This window comes from Platalea leucorodia (genome assembly GCF_965183815.1).
Source record: "Platalea leucorodia genome assembly, chromosome: W".
Classification (NCBI taxonomy): domain Eukaryota; kingdom Metazoa; phylum Chordata; class Aves; order Pelecaniformes; family Threskiornithidae; genus Platalea; species Platalea leucorodia.
This window is the reverse complement of record NC_138859.1, coordinates 45,423,770-45,440,122: the sequence shown is the minus strand read 5'-3', so window position 1 is coordinate 45,440,122 and position 16,353 is coordinate 45,423,770. Positions and strand designations below refer to the sequence as shown.

General features: G+C 53.0%; 1 protein-coding gene across 1 annotated transcript; it reads left to right on the top strand.

Moving 5' to 3' along the window:
* Positions 1 to 3,757: 3,757 nt before the first annotated feature.
* LOC309601987 (coiled-coil domain-containing protein 68-like) lies at positions 3,758 to 16,122 on the top strand (the record flags this gene model as incomplete). Its single annotated transcript, XM_082335247.1, has 10 exons — positions 3,758 to 3,776; positions 8,492 to 8,634; positions 11,357 to 11,494; positions 12,036 to 12,161; positions 12,456 to 12,584; positions 13,879 to 13,961; positions 14,549 to 14,654; positions 15,238 to 15,321; positions 15,586 to 15,662; positions 16,047 to 16,122. The coding sequence occupies 10 exons, from the start codon at positions 3,758 to 3,760 to the stop codon at positions 16,120 to 16,122; spliced, it is 981 nt and encodes a 326-aa protein (XP_082191373.1).
* Positions 16,123 to 16,353: the final 231 nt, after the last annotated feature.

Sequence of the window (16,353 nt, the reverse complement as noted above, 5' to 3'; positions counted from 1 at the left end):
TTTGAACATTAGCTTGAACAACCTAGGTTCCTTTCTCTGATGCAAGCGCGTAGCCACAAACCCCTCCGTGTCCGCAGCCACGTAAAGGTTGTCGAGGCAGCTTTGCTAACACGCGTTCCTCCAGTTTCTGGGTGATTTTGATTGCAACGAGGATCCTTAAGAGATGGACGCAGCCATCAGCTGCGGAAGGGTTTTAATTGTAGGAAAACTGCCTGGGGTCGGTCCAAGGGAAACGCCACTGGTGAAAACCCACGCGTGCGGCACGGCGGGACGCGCAGATCTGGCGTCTCTCGTCGCCGCGGTTCTGTTCGAGCACAGGGCGACCCAACGCCAGGCAGCAGACGAGTGACTCACGGTTTTCACCGAGCTGACGGGCTGGCCAGAGCCAAAACGCAATCTGACATTCTTATCAAAAAACTCTTAACGTTAAATCTTTGTTTAAATACCTTCTGTCTGGGGTTATGTATGGAAAGCATTTTAAAAGCCATCAATAAAAGGCTGCTTATGCATGGGGAGCTTTGCTTGAAGGAACTTTGAATCTCTATCACAATTTATAAATCTTCATTTTAAAGCTGCCTTAATTTTTTCCATGGAAGCTGGCTTCAGATAAGCTCCTTGGGGAGCAGAGCGAGCCGTGCGGGTAACGGCAGCGGGCAGAGCCGGGCAGCGCCGCGTTGGGAGGACGCATGGCAGAGGGCCACGTGGAAAAGCCGTCTGCGTGCCGTGGCCGGGAGAAGCGTGAGTCAGGGCAAACCGGTTCCCAAAGAGGGATGTGTCATGCCTTGTTGATCAGCAGCCTTCCCACCACGGAAACCCTTAGCTACACCGGAGCTGAGGAGGAGGGCACGCTAATGGGTACCCGGGATGAGTGCTGAAGCTCGCAGGTCTCTGCAGTCACACCCATGGAAGAGCCATCATGCATCCAGAGGAAAAAGTGACGCAGCTGAATGACTGGTTCTATTATATATATACTGGTATATTATTATTTGTAGATACTGGTTATAGAGCCTCTTTTACAGACATATACAAAGTTTCTTTGCATTGTATTCAACAGGCTTTGAGCCAGACCCCCCCAAATTTGCAAATAAGCTTAATGCTTTACTCATCAAAACACAACTGAAGCTTTGAGGGAAAACCTCTATCAATGTATTAACTGTTCCATTCTCTTTTTCATGACTTTGTGGATATAACTGTGGTTTTATGTCGGTAAAAATTGGATGTTTGAATAATAACATGAAAGAGTTGCCTAACTGAACAAGCTGTCGGAGCTGAAAGACCTTCCATTCATCTGCGAGTGGTGAGGCACAGGCACAGGTTGCCCAGAGAAGCTGTGGGTGCCCCATCCCTGGAAGTGTTCAAGGCCAGGTTGGACGGGGCTTTGAGCAACCTGGTCTGGTGGAAGGTGTCCGTGCCATGGCAGGGGGTTGGAGCCCGATGATCTTTAAGGTCCCTTCCAACCCAACCCATTCTAGGATGCTGTGCTGAGCTCGCTGCGTGTCCCGTAAAAACCTACGTGCGCTGCAATAGTTGGATCAAAACAGGATGCGGCGGCAAGGAGGACCGATGATCGCAGGGCAAGACTGAATCGTTAACCTAAATTACCGGGGTTCGTTAGCCTCCAGTGCCACATGGGCATTACACGTGATAAGGACTCAGGTTAGTCCCTGAGCCCAAACTGTCGAGCAACCACTAATTTGAGAGACTCGGCCTGTCGGGGATGCGCAGCGCCTGGCCAAGTGCTGCCGCGCTGGAGCAAGGGGCTGACGCAGAGGTTTAGGCCAAGCCGCGCGGAGCCCGTTTTTGCGCGGTGGATCCCGGCAGCGCTGCGGCGTGCCTCTGCTCTGCTGGGAGCCCTGGCGTGGCCCTACGCTGACCGAACGGCAGCTCATTCGGTACCGCAGAAATCACCCCCAAGGGTCTTCCCCACCAAACGAGGTATCCCCGCATCACCCTGTGTCAACGCTCCGCTATCACACGCTGCAAAGCACTAGATCTTAAGCCCTCAGCGTTCTCCCGCAGCAAAATGCAGCGGAGTTAGCAAGCAATTCTATACGTGGCTTCCAAGACGCATCGCGTTGCATTTTGCCTCACCTTCCTTAAGCAATAGATGCAAATGAAATCACCACCCTGGATTCAGCCTTCCCGGGCGGCAGAGAACAGCTGGAGCCTGCTGAGAAGGTTGTTAGTCCCAGGAATGTGCTAAAGATTAACCATCGACGGTTAGCTATTTAAATTGGCCTGATAACAAGAAAAGCCACCTCTCGGGCCCCCCACCTTAGAGATTTAAGAGCTTCCATTGCTAGGGAAGAAGCAGCCCAGGAGTCAGAGGTAAGACAGGAACGGGTAGGTAAGGCAGGGACGCCCTTCGCTCCGGGGGAGCCGACCTTGGAGCCGGGCGCTGCCGTCCCTGTGTTTGCTCCGCAGCCAGGGCCGGGAACGGGGCCCGGCTCTGCCCTGGAGGCTCCTTGCTTCCGCGGGGAGGCGAGAAAGGGGCGGCACGTCCCAGGCAGAAGGAAAAAAAGCAGCAATTTTTTATTTCCCCCCTCCCCATTTCTCATTAATAAGGAAATCCTCTTCCACTCCAACAGAAACCTGTTGTTAGTGACACGGGGCTCGCCCAGGCCGCCTGGCAGCAGCACAGAGACCTGGCTCGGGAAGGGCCCTTTGCCCTGCGGAGGCGCGGTGTGGGCGCAGCGGGAGGGCCCGGCTCCCCGGCACCTACGGCCGGGCACCTACGGCCGGGCACCTATGGAGGGCCCGGCTCCCTGGCACCTACGGCCGGGCACCTATGGCCGGGCACCTATGGAGGGCCCGGCTCCCCGGCACCTACGGCCGGGCACCTACGGCCGGGCACCTACAGCCAGGCACCTATGGGTGTGCAGCACCCGGGCCTGCCCTGGGCAAAAGCACTTTCAGCTTCAAAATGTTCCTAGGAAAAGAAAACTTGAGTGCAACTTGATATATTTATGGGTGTTATGTGATAAGGAGGGATATAGGTCTCAGGGGACTGGACTTGCTGATCAAGACTTTCCTGTCTGTAAGAGTTTATTGCAGACTTTTATCTTCCCGTTCTCCATGTTATCTTCTCCCCCTTTAGCCTGTTTCCCCGCGCGCCTGTGGCTTTCTCAGCCACATTTCCATCAATCCTTTTCTTTAAAGCCCTCTTCTACAAGACGTTCGTTTTTCCTTCGATACCTGCTTTTATCTCTATTTTCTCACTTTCTTCCTTCCAGTTTTCTTCTGCCTCGTTAGCCCTAAGGGGCAGCATTAATCACCCCAGCTGGATGGGGCATCTCTAGCTACCTCCTTTTTCCCCATCCATTTTTGCCTGGGTGGAAAAAGAGAAGTTTGACGACCCATCCGAGAGGGAAAAGCCTGCGCCGGGCTCCGCTGGCTGCCCGCACTCGCAGCGACGTGCGGGCGCCTGGGCACCTGGTTCAGCGGGGGCCTCGGCTTGGGTAGGTCGACAGTTGGGCTCAAAGACCGTGAGGCTGGGCTCAAAGACCACAGCTGGGCTTCAGCGATGGCGTGATGCCATGCGGCCCTCGGCCCGCAGCCGCCTCTGGCCGCGGCTGGCGGCCGGCTCCCTGCGGGGGCCGCCCCGCTGCCGCCCCCCGGTGCCGCCCGGCCCTGCCCGGGGGCCCGCAGCGGGCGGGGGCGGCGGCGGGGCCGCAGGTGCGGGCGGGGCGGGGCGGGGCGGGGCGGGAGCGGGGCCGCCGAGCGGCGGCGCGGGGCCGCGGAGGGGCCGCCCGGGAGCATGGCCGGCCCCGCCGGAGGTGAGTGCGGGCCCGGGGGGCGGCGGGGGCAGCCCTCTTCCCTTCCCCGGCACCCGGGGAGCCCCTTCCCCATCCCCGGGGGCGCCCAGGGAGCCCCTTCCCTGACCCCCGACGGCCTCCAGGGAGCCCCTTCCCCGGCCCCCAAGGGCACCCAGGGAGCCCCTTCCCCAATGGCATCGAGGGAGCCCCTTCCCCCACCCCTGGGGGCACCCAGGGAGCACCTTCGCTGTTGGCCTCCAGGGATCCCCTTCCCCGACCGCCGGGGGCACCCAGGGAGCTCCTTCCCCGACCCCCAAGGGCACCCAGGGAGCCCCTTCCCCATCCCCGGGGGCACCCAGGGAGCTCCTTCCCCGACCCCCAAGGGCACCCAGGGAGCCCCTTCCCCAATGGCATCGAGGGAGCCCCTTCCCCGGGGGCATCTGGAGAGCCCCTTCCCCGACGGCCTCCAGGGAGCCCCTTCCCGGACCCCTGGGGGCACCCAGGGAGCCCCTTCCCCAGGGGCATTGAGAGAGCCCCTTCCCTGACCCCTGACAGCATCCAGACAGCCCCTTCCCGGACCCTCGGGAGCATCCAGGGAGCCCTTTCCCTGATGGCATCGAGGGAGCCCCTTCACTGACCCCCGGGGGCATCGAGAGAGCCCCTTCCCCCTTGGCACCCAGGGACCCCCTTCCCGGACCGCTGGGGGCACCGAGGGAGCCCCTTCCCCATCCCCGGGGGCACCCAGGGAGCCCCTTCCCCAATGGCACCCAGGGAGCCCCTTCCCCGACCCCCGGGGGCACCCAGGGAGCCCCTTCCCCATCCCCGGGCGCACCCAGGGAGCCCCTTCCTGGACCCCCGGGGGCATCCAGGGAGCCCTTTCCCCAATGGCATCGAGGGAGCCCCTTTCCTGGCAGCATCCAGGGAGCCCCTTCGCTGACCCCAACGGCATCCAGGGTACCCCTTCCCCATCCCCGGGGGCACCCAGGGAGCCCCTTCGCCATCCCCACCACGCCAGGGGCTGTTAGGGGACGGGTCCCAAACCCAACTTGAGGGATTGAGCTGCTGGGTCTCGGCTCACTGTGACCATAAGGGCTGTTTTGGCATTTCCCCCAAATTAGCACACCCCTGACAAATCCCCGTCCCCCGGAGCTACCTTTCACACCTCCCACCACATGCTTTTAATAAAGCATAACCCACTTTTTCCTTTCCTGTATCCCTGCCTTCATTAACGAGGCTGCATAAAGCCAAAAGTGAATTATTCTTCAGGGCTTGTCTGGATGAACGAATGGCCAGGAGGCTGTGGGTTGTTTGCAAAGCGACCCCGCTCCGTTCTTGCGCTTCATTGTGCGTTAGTCACCGGTTATCTCATCTTCCTCTCCCTCGGTCGTCTGCAGAAGGGCTTTTGTGCGGTGGGAGAATATCAAAAGGGAACATTTGCCTGAGGAGAGACGGTCGTGTTTACGTGTACATTCGTGTATTCATAAAAACCGTTTCTCAAAGACTGGTAACAAATAACTGCTTTGCTGGGGACGGGCCCAGGCACCAGGCGTTAAAAGGTGAATGAATATTGCATAAACTCCTCTTCAGCTGTGGAAGAAGCGTGGTATTTATTTACCTGGGAGAAAAAAAAAAGCACAGAAACCTTGTGTTAGAGTTACAGCGCTCAGCTGGAGACTGACATGGAATTACTTTATCTGACTATTCCCAATAATTGCAATTAAATGGATTAATTGCCATTTGAATGGCTCCAGCCCTGCCTTCGTTCCCTAGCGAGTCCCCCGACCCAGCCTGAGAAGGGGTTTATGGTTTTGCTCCCTTTCAATTCTCGACGTCCCCCGGCGGTGCCAGCCTGCCCTGGCCGTGCCAAGCCTCGCCGGCCCCGTGGCACCCGCCGGCCCGCGGCACCCGCCGCCCACGCGCCCAGGGGATCCGTCCCCTCTGCGTCACCTTCGGCCCCTCGCTCTTTTCCGCCTGGGCAAAACCTCTCAGTAAGGCGGCCAAGGAGCTGCACCTCTTTCTGGCCAAGAGTGTAATAATATAAACGCTATTTTATATCGAACATTACTCAAAATAACATTATTCTGAATAATTTGGGGTGTTCCTTATGTAAGCCAGGGTGCTGCTTTCTTGCTCGGTGCATCCAGGATTCTCTTGCGTGAGCTTTAGAGCGAGCAACCCATCGTAAGCGAAAGCACAGAGCCGTGCTTTTATATTCATAAAAATACAACGTGAATGTTGCTGCGTCACGCCTGCGTTGACAATCTCAGGGCTAGCGAAGAAAATCTGGCGCGCTCGATGGGTCAGCGAAAGGTGAGCGTTTATAAAGGGTGGCAGCGGGATTTTTCTGCGAAGGCTGAGCCTCTTAAATTGTGCCTTCTAGCAAGGAAAGTCTGTGAATAACAGATGAACTTGGCACTTCTTTTTACACTTGCTGCGGAAGCGGGGAGAGCATTTGGTGGCCACGGTGCTTCCCCCATCGCTGTTGTGCCGGGGGGGTGTTTTAGGTACCCCGCTGAGCATCCCGGTACGGGCTGGCTGGGGCGGCCCGGGCAGCTCTGGTGCGATGGTTCTGCTGCCGTCCCCCTGCCAGAGGACGGAGGTGCCCGGAGGAGGAGTGTTGAGATCCAGATGTGCAGCCCTGCGGGCAGATCCAGCTGTGCAGCCCCGGGGGCTACTGCTCTGCTGCTGGTGGTTGCCCAGTTGGGGAAGGAGGGACCTTCCCAAGGACTTCTGCCTCCCAGCCCAGGGCCGGCAGGTCAAGTGAGAGCTGTGCCTGTTCTCGCTTGCTTCTCCTGGCTCAGCTGCTTCAGAGCTGAAAAACGTTTCCATTCCAGGACTTAGCCCCTGGGGGCGAGGGGAGGTTTCAGCCTGAATTAGCACAGGCTGAAAGGAGAATTGATCCTGGGTTGCCTTTGTGTTGGGTGACTCAGTAGCTGCCAGATTGCGGGCAGGAGGGAAAACAGCAGCCAGCAAGACCGAACAAACTTTGGTTAACCCCTTGTAGCGCTGGTGGGAACCATCCTCCGTACCCATGAAAAACCTCCTCTGTGCGGCGGCTGCAGGTGTCTGGGGTTTCTGCTTTACCTTCCAGCCTGGATAAACCGTGGCACTGTGAAATGGGGGAACGACATTTGGAGCGAGTGGTTTTTTTTTGCTTGAGGTCAAAGCCCTCGAGGGTTGTGTCTGGGTATCGGCTCCCCTTTGCTATTCAAGGGTAGGGTAGGAAAGGCAGCTCGCTCTCCTGCACCCTGATTTTCCTCCTCTCTCCCATGTCCAGGACAGACCAGCTCGGCCATGGCCTCTGCTGATGCCCCTGACTTTTAAAAGGTGGAGAAGAGTAAAGAGGAAAACAATAAGAGTTTTTACTTTATTGCTGTTTGAATTTGTAAATCACCTAGGAATTGGGGTTCTAAGTACCCTGGGGCACTTAAAGCTCGCGTGTGAAATTTCTTTACGCTTATTTATAGTTAATTTCTAATTTAGCCTTCTGTTGTCGCCGGGGCCAGAAGGTGATGGTACCTGGAGATGTCTCTGGTGTGGGGGAGCCGCTGGGGATCCACCGGGGCAGTTGTGCAAACCGGCTCCCTGCGGCCCGCGGTGGGAACGGCATTCCTCCTCCATCACAGCAATAAATGTTTCAAGTTGCCTAATTAAATTTTATTAGAAAATGAGCTAGTTAAGAGACGCGCTAGCCTGAGCGATCTTTTCCTGGTCGTGCTGTTGGGATGACTCAACGAACACAAGGGTTTGGCCCCAGCGTCGGCGCTGTGCTGGCAGGATTGCTGTTACTGGGCTGAACTGCAGGAGCCCCAAGACCTTGAACTTCAGGGTTTTAAAAGAAATGCGTTTTTAAATGAAATATTATTGTAGATGATCTGTAAGCTTTGTAAAGTGCAACAACTTTTTGTCTCTTCCGCTGTGAGCCCGTCCGCACCCTCCAGGCTCTGCATGGCTTTATGATTCCTCTGTGCCAAGCTTAATTGGTTCCAGGTCCTTCCAGATCCTTTTAATGTGCTCATTAAAAAAAAAAAAAAAATCAGCTTGTCTGGCGTGCAGCTGGGAGCTCGCCGGCTACCTGGGATAGGGCTGGAAACCGGCGTCTCGAGATCCAGCCGCTCGCTTCAGAGCAACGCAGCTGACACTGGATGTCACCATTGTACAGCGCAAACCTAGTGAAGGTGCTCGGGATTTTATTCTCCATGTGCTATGGAGAGAAAAAGCCTTCTCTCTTGTCTCCCAGCTGTTCCTCCCAGGTAGCTTTTCTTTTCCCGGAGAGTTAGGATATCATTCAAGCTTTGTGCTGCTTCTTGCAACTAGGCGGGATCGGAGAAATCCTCCTGGACCTGATTAAAACCAGTTCTGCGCTGGCGTAGTCGTGGGGAGCGCGGAGCCAAGCGTGGACAGAATTCCCTGACGGCCTGGGATCTCTGGCCACGTGTTTTCTGAAATAATACAGGATTGGGGTGTAGGTTGCTAGCTAGAAGTCATTGCAATCTTCAGGGGAAATAATGTGTGAATCTCTCTTCCCATCCATTAAAAAAAAAAAAAAAATCGTGTGTCTGCATATTTATTTTTTTTCCAAAGTCGTTCTTAAAGTTTGGTCCTTGAAGTTTGCAATGCCTGCTTGGCTCCAGCATGTCCCTAAAGCTGAAATGGAATTAAACGGGATGGAATAATGGAATTATTCTCCATCCTTGCAGAATGACACAAGCCTCTCTCTTCTCTCGCTTGCGCAGAACAGAGAAACGCGCGCATCGTGATGACCACCCTGCTCCTCACTGAGCAAATAACACAAGAAGACCGCGGCTCGGAGGGAAACTACGTCCTTTACGGATCCTCTTGTGCCCAAATCACCGAGGAAGCTGAATACGTGAAAAAGGTATTTCTGCAGTTGTCGCTGTTCTGTTCCCTTCTTTCCTTCAGCAGGAAACACGGTGAGCAAAACAAATAACCGCTGGAGGAGAAAATCCTGACCTGCACGGCAGTACGCCCTTGGAAAACCTTTGGATTTACACCTCGCTTCTAGAAATGCTATGTACTCCGCCGTAGTGACTTAATTATAGCGTACGCTGTCTTAGGTTGGGTTAAACCACTTTAAAACCGGTGAGGTTCTTCCACCCCGGGTTTAGGACTGTTGGAGGAGCCGCTGAAGCGCGTGTCCCCACCCAAGGTCCCCGCTCGGCGGCGGCGGAGCTGGGGCTGTTTGCTGGGGGACGCGAGGAGAAGGGCGCGGAGCCTGGCCGCGGTCGGCGGGACGGGGCTGGGGAACGCCTGTGTCCGATAGTGTGGCCGATAAGCGGACTGGTATCGGGCCAACGATTGCCCTGGGTCCATCAAAGGGTTATCAAACATCTGCTGTCCTGTGGAAAAAGATGGGATGATGGAAAAGAGCATGAACGAACATGTGGTTGGAGCTTCTTTGCCTGCTTTGCATACAAAGACCGTGACTAAGCGGTTAGAAAGTGTGGGATGGATGCATTCTACTGTAAAAACAATGAGAATAACGTGAGAGGTGATGCATTAAAAAAAAATACACGTATGTAAAGCTGCTGTTCAAGCTGCTGGGCACTTTGAACATCGTGCTGGTGGTACGTACTAATAGACCTGCGAGTTTTTATTTGAAGCCGTTTGCTCTAATGCTGAGCTTTGTAGGGCTGGGCTTGGGCCCTGGAAGAGATGAGGAAGCTCTGGAGCAGTGAGCAGCCTTAGCTGAAGCAGAAATATTGGTCTGGGGGACCTGGAGGGCCAGAATCTGACCCATGGGATGGGCAGAGCCTGGAGGTGCCAGCGAAACGGAGAGCGCCTTGGGGAGCGTGGCGTACAGTAGTTGTGAGATGCGTGACATAGTCTTGAGTTGTTCCTTTCCCGAACGCCAGAGGAAATGCAGGAAGAACGGAGTTTAGTGAATGCCCTTAATGTGGGTAATGACAGGAGAGGAGACCTCAAACTTTTGATTTACTTGCTTCAATACTTAAAGGGGGCCTACAAGAAGGATGGGGATGGTCTTTATAGCAAGGCCTGCTGCGACAGGACAAGGGGCGATGGTTTTAAACTAAAGGAGGGGGGATTTAGACTGAACGCAAGGAAAAAATTTGTCACGATGAGGGTGGTGAAACACTGGACCGGGTTGTCCAGAGAGGTGGGAGATGCCCCATCCCTGGACACACTCAAGGCCAGGCTGGATGGGGCTGTGAGCAACCTGATCTGGTTGAAGATGTCCCTGCCCATGGCAGGGGGGATGGACTGGATGGGCTTTAAAGGTCCCTTCCATCCCAAAGCCTTCTATGATTTAAGTTAAAAAAAAAAAAAAAAAGATTTCTTCATTCCCTTTACCATTAAATTCATGAAGCTGCAGAGCAGTACTGTAAAAATTTTGTGATGAATCCTTAAGCATCTCGTAATCCAAAATCATTTACGTGAAGCAATTACTGAGAAAGAAAAAAATTATCTTCTGTGGTGGTGACACCAACTCTTGAGGGGCCTGGGAAGCGGTGCTCTGCCTGATGCTGACACCACCATGAATAGGTAGGACGTGCCTTTTTTTTCTTTTTTTTCCCCCATAAAGGATCTTGTGAGCAATGAGACTCAGCCCAGTAGATCCGATACCTTATTTCTTTGCTCTAAGCGGCAGAGCGCGGCGATGTTACTGCGCGAAGGCGGTTTTTCTGCATCCCAGCTGAGCCCAGGAGAGCGCTGCGGAAGGAGGGAGAGGAAGGATCAGTGGGCTGAGACACGGCTAATTAAGAAATAACCGATCACAAAAAGTTCTTTTTAAAAAATACTTACTCCTTTCCCTGTTGAGTTAAGGAACAAGGTTGAAGAAAAGCCTCTGTAGTGAAAAGACAGTGATTTATGGTTTCAAGCCTTTAAAAAGTACAGACTGCCCTTTGTTTGTTGTAGTTTATTTTTAACAAATGAACTTGGCGTAACGTAAGAAAGGCCGTATAAATGCCATTGCCTCCTGGCATAAATCTGACCGATCGCAGGTCGTGTTCCTCGCACGTACCGGCTCTCGAAACAGGAGGCGAGCGCTGAGCGTGCATTTTTGCGAACACCCGTGGGGGAAAAAAGTGGTTTAAGCAACTGAAAACCACTTTAAGCAAGTGGTTTTGAGCAAAGAGGCAGCCCCTAGGAAGCAAACAGATGTGGAAACGTTGGGTCCAAACTAAAATACGCTGGAGGCAGAAGTAGTTCTTTTAACGGGAGGTGGCGGACAACGTTTACTCACCTACAGTGCAACGTACGCTGCGATATTGTAAAAGCTAATTAATCTTATACCTGTGGAATGACATTATAGACAGTGGAAGAAAGCTATTTATCGGAATCAACGTGCAAATGCTTCCCAATGTAAAGCCCTGGAGAGCTGAACGAGCAGAACATTTTAATTTCAGCTCATTCGTGGAGGTGGAGGAGCCGTGCTGGCCGCTGCCCCGGGAGCAGCTCGGCCCAGCTCTCCGGAGAGCTGCCCCTCCTCTGCCCCGCGCTCCCTGCGTGAACCAGAGAGGGGTTTTTATAAAAAGCCAGGTCTTTTAGAGTCAGATTGATTGCTCAAGCTGGTTTTCTGTTCTTTTTAAAATAATTTCCACGTGCGTTTCCTTTAGCAGCTTCCTCAAGTCTCGGGCAATAAAGCGGAGTCACAGAAGAGCGGCTGGAGCTGCCGTCCCATCGCAAGGACGATGAAGGAAACCGAAGAGCAGCTGCTGCTGGTGAGCAGGGAAAACCAAGTGCTGAAGATCAAGGTGTGTTTTGTTGGTTGTTTTTTTTAAGGTTTCAGAGGAATATGTGTGCTTTGCAGCCCAGTGAGTCAGAGCTGGGTCCCGGCTGCTGCAGCGATCCCGCGCCGGAGCCTTTCCTTCGGGGAAGGGGCAGGCTCTGCTTCGCTTCCCGCCGGCTGCAAACTCTGGCATTGCAACAGGCGACAAAATTCACGTCGAAATCTGCTTGCCATCCCATCCCCATCCCCTTTGTGGCGAGTGAGGCAGCACAGTCGGCTCTCGGTGTATTTACAAGCGGTTGGACGTGCATCTCTCCTTCTAAACCATCAGCCTTTGTTTGTCAAGGGGCTCAATACTGAATAAATCCGCCTTTCTTTGGAAACTCAAATGCCTGGCAGGTATTGCCCCCAGGTATTTAGGATTCCTTTCTTTCTTTTTTTTTTTTTTTTGACAAGGGTAAATGCTGAAATTTCATCTTGTGTAGAGGGCTTATTTTTTGGCGTGTGATTGTAACATCCCGTTTTTAAAGCACGATATATATGTATCGTACGATTCCTCCTTCTAGCTGGAAGCCACCAGAGAAGCAGGTGTACAGGCTCTCCGATCTGCCTCCCAGAAACTGCATGAGAATTACCAGAGTCGGTCAGAAGAACTGAAAAAAAGCCACGAGAATGAGAAGCAGCGAATACAGGTACAAATCTCTCCCACGTGTGGGCACGACCGTCCTGTTCCCTATCCAAATATTTACGTGGGCTCTGGCTCTCCGTGCTGCCAACTTCGACCTAGGAGCTATGGAGTCTCTTCTCCTCGCACCGTGGGGAAGTTAAATAGGGAAATGAATAAGAATGGATTATTTTAATTTTATTCCCAATTCTTGGAAACGGGTTGGTAGAGTTTGCTCAAAATTCCTCGAGTCCCATCTCTGTCCATCTACTGCATTCGCCGGCTCCCTGCACGCCTGCCTTAATGCCCTTCTTGGTCCCAGGCCCACAATCTCCAACAAGAAGAGAAGCTCCAGCAAAGCTCAGAAAACGCCAGCCGCCTCGCTGAAGGCATCAGGGAAAAATGTACCCGCATCGCAGAGATGGAGAAGCGCGTGCAAAGGATGGAGGAGGTATGTCCACCCGCTCCTCGTGTCCGTCCGTCCCGGGGCCGGGAGTCGGCGCAGGCGAGGAACATGCCCTGGGAGTGCCGGTGCTTGGAAAGGGGAGTTTATTGCTTTCAGGGTTTGGGGCATGTTAGCTGTTGGAATGAGGACTAAAAAGGCTTCTGCCCTTGAGATCCTTCAGCTGTAACTATAAGTAAAACATGCAATTTGAGCTCCCTCTTTCAGTTATTTCAGAACTTGCTTAAAAATCATAGAATCGTTAAGGTTGGAAAAGACCCTTAAGATCACCGAGTCCAACCGTTAACCCAGCACTGCCAAGGCCACCACTAAACCATGTCCTCGAGCACCACGTCTGTCCTTCTTTTAAATACCTCCAGGGATGGGGACTCAACTCCTGCCCTGGGCAGCCTGGTCCAATGCTTGACCACTGAAGCGTAGCGCATCAGTTAGAAGTCTTAATTTGTAGCTATTAATGATTTCTGCTCCTGAACAGTTGCTCTTCCACCTTCCCCCATCGGCGTACTTCTAGCATTTGAAATGAAAAGGTCGCCAGCCTAGCACTAAAAACTGCTCCTTCTTAACTCTCAGAAAAACGCCGCTGTAAGCATCCGAAATCCTGGGCAGGCAAATGACTGCTGGAGCAATCTGACACCTGCGTGCGCAGAAACCGGCAGAAAATGTCCTCTCCTTTATCGTGAATTTTCTTCGGTGCTGGTGGTAGTCGCGTTGGAAGAAGCAATGGCACCGCGCGTCGTTTTTCTGATCTACGCGCTCGGCAGGAGTGGGAATTGCTCCTATAGAAGTGCCATTCTAAAATTAAGTTTTTCCTCTCCTGGGATTACTGGAAACACGGGGTCAATGAGTGTGTTTCCACCCCCGTCACATGCGGGTAATCCTGAGAAAAACTGAGAGTTTTGGCATCAGTTTTGTTCAGATTTTTCCCTTGGTGGACAAGGTTTTGAGAGGTGGACGTAGCAGTAACGCAGCATCCCGTGGCCACAGAGCACGGACTCTCACAAGACCTAAGGATTTTGCTAATTAAGTAAAGGAGAGAACTGCTGTTTTACGAGAGTTTGGATTTTTCTCGTGGTAAATCGGTACCGTCATCCCTTCGGGATTCGCTTCGGAGAGGTCAGACTGGTTTGTATCTCCAGCTGATGTTGATGGGGGTGGTTATTGCCGAATTCCGTCTGTTTTCCAACACTGAGCAGAACCGTCGAAGGTCCAGCCAAACTTCTCTCGCTAATGGAATGGCAGCAAATGTAATCTAGTTTTTCCATAACTCCGATTGTTTCCTTAGGAAAAGAAAACTCTGATAGAGAAGAAAATGTCATTTGAAAAGACGCTTCAACAGATGATGTCGAGGAATGAAGACAGCAAACGGTAATTAAATGCATGTGGTAAAGTGTTCTTCTTTCTTTCTGGGGGATTATTTTGTGTAGAGTACCAGACAGTCGCTTGCTCAGGTTCCTCCTGGTAGTAAAATTACTCATGATTGAAAGCAACTGGTTCAAATCCTGATTTGCTGTGGTTGCTTGAAGAAGCCAAGACAGATGTTGATGTCCTACAGCTCTTAGACGTTGATTCTGCTCCCATTCCTAGTCCTTTTCCTTCCACCTTGCATGCACGAATTGCTTCCCTTTCCCGATTCTCGCATGGAGTCGATGCTGCTTTGGTGACCTGGTGCATGCAGTAGGTAAGGCAAAAGCCTTCATTATTTATGAATTTACTTATTAACCGCTAGTAAGGGTTGTCCCGCCAGGCAAAATATGTCTCAAACTGTGGTTCTATTTGTTCTGCTCAATAAAGAAGCCTTTACAGGTGTAGTTCTGTATGAATTACAGCCAGGTATCCTCAGGAGCATCCTTGCTAGCAACAAGCTCTTCAGCTGACCCTGAGGTGGGAAAGCGGCTGGGTGGGTCGGTGATCCTTAGGGATTGAACCTGGGCTGCTTCTGCTCTCGCCCGCAGGTGCCTGGATCTCCAGAGGCAGATTTTCACCCTGCGGGAGCAGATTTGCCACCTGCAACGCGTGATCCAGGCGCAGCATCGCGGCCTGCGCGGCGTGATCCAGGAGGTCAGGCTGGGGCGGCCCTCCCGCCGGGCAGGGCTTCGGCTGTCGGGAAAAGAAACGGGAGACGCTGGGCTCTGGGCTCTTGTCTTAAGCACGGGTGCTGGGGACGAGCAGCTCGCTTGGCACGCTGTGCCTGGTTTGCGCGACAGCAAAGCCAACGGGCTGACATCCCAGAAAGGCTACGACAAAAATCAAAGTCACGATACAGCGGGAGCTGTTTTCCTTACCGACTGCCTTTGTCCGTACGAACTCCCCCGCCTCGCAGAACACGCGCTTGCCTTTTCCCATCCGGCTAAGGCAAGGCCCCGCGCTAATTAGCTGTCGTAATCAGGTTTCTGTACATATGCCAACAAGAGGTAGACTTGTTATCCGAAGGAAAACGCGACACCGTGTGTTCAGAAATTGTTTTATAAATCGTTTAATCAATTAGTTTGAGTTCTTCTACGGTAAAAGACTAGGGGCTTGCATGGCCTGCGATTCCCCTGGCACTCCGAGACGTTTAGCTCTCTGCTTTTGTTCGACACAGAGATGTTTTTGATGTATTAAGGTTTCCAATCTCTTACAAACTTCATTTCCTAACTCTCAGGCGGAGGAACTGAAGAAGGAACTTGGAAGCCAAGATAAAAAAATAGAAAACCTGACAGAGAAGCTGACGGCGCTGGAAGTGCAGGTAAGGGCAGAAAGGAAAAGGATATATTGAAGGGAGAGAGCAAAAGTAATTCTGTATGATGAGGAGGTCAGTACGACGTTGTCGGGGTGGTGTTCCTTTGCACTGCATCTTTCACTTGGTTTAAAAAAAAAAACAAAACAAATATAAAAAATCCCCCCCCAAACCTTTCTGGAGGAGCGGCAGGTCCTAGCTGGCATCTGGGCTTGTTGCTTGTCTGCTATGTTATGCTGAGAGGGGTTTATTTTATTTTTCTTTTCCTTGCAGAATAAAGAACTGAAAGACAGAGTGGAGTTCTGGTCTGGCCAGCCCAAGACTAAAGTTTCAAAAGCTGTCTGCACAGAGTAAGTACCTCGGGGCACGGGAACGGCTGAGCCCCTGGCTCTTGCAGGCCACCTCCAGCGTCCCCGCAGGGGTTTGAGTCAGGCCTTGCTGGGAGCAACCAGACTTCATCCATCCTGCAGTGATTATCCTTTATAGAGAAAAGGAGGGGAAAAACCCAAGCTCTGCTTCAAACTTAGTAGCCGGTGGTGTGATGGTTGTAGCCCGAGTCCTGACTCCCACGCAGCCGTCCAGCTCAGACGGGGTTTGAAGTCAGCTTCTCCGTATCTAGAGCCATAGTTACAAACCTCTGGCTTATTTCATATATGGTTGTGGTGGGTTTAAGCCTGGCTTGGGCAGGTGAAGGTGTCTGAGTCGTCTCTACCTTCTTGTACTTCACTCTGCAGCGCCCCGCAAGATTTTGGAGCCCCTGGAGCATCCCCTTACCTGATGCTCACCAGGCTAAGGAAGGAAAAGAGCTAAAGGAACGACTGGATGTTTGTCTCCTGCCTTTGTCGGAAGGATTTTTTTTTCTGTGCGTTGCAACCTGTAACTCCTACGGCCTCTTTGTTACCGCAAGGAATCCTCGGCGCGCGCTGCCTCTCTCCGACGCGTGGCGCGGAAGCGGTGCCGCAGAGCTGCACGTGAAAGAATAAACCTGGAAAGAAGGCGAGAGCGGCGGTGAGCTCCCGCGTGCCGGCGCAACCAGGACCG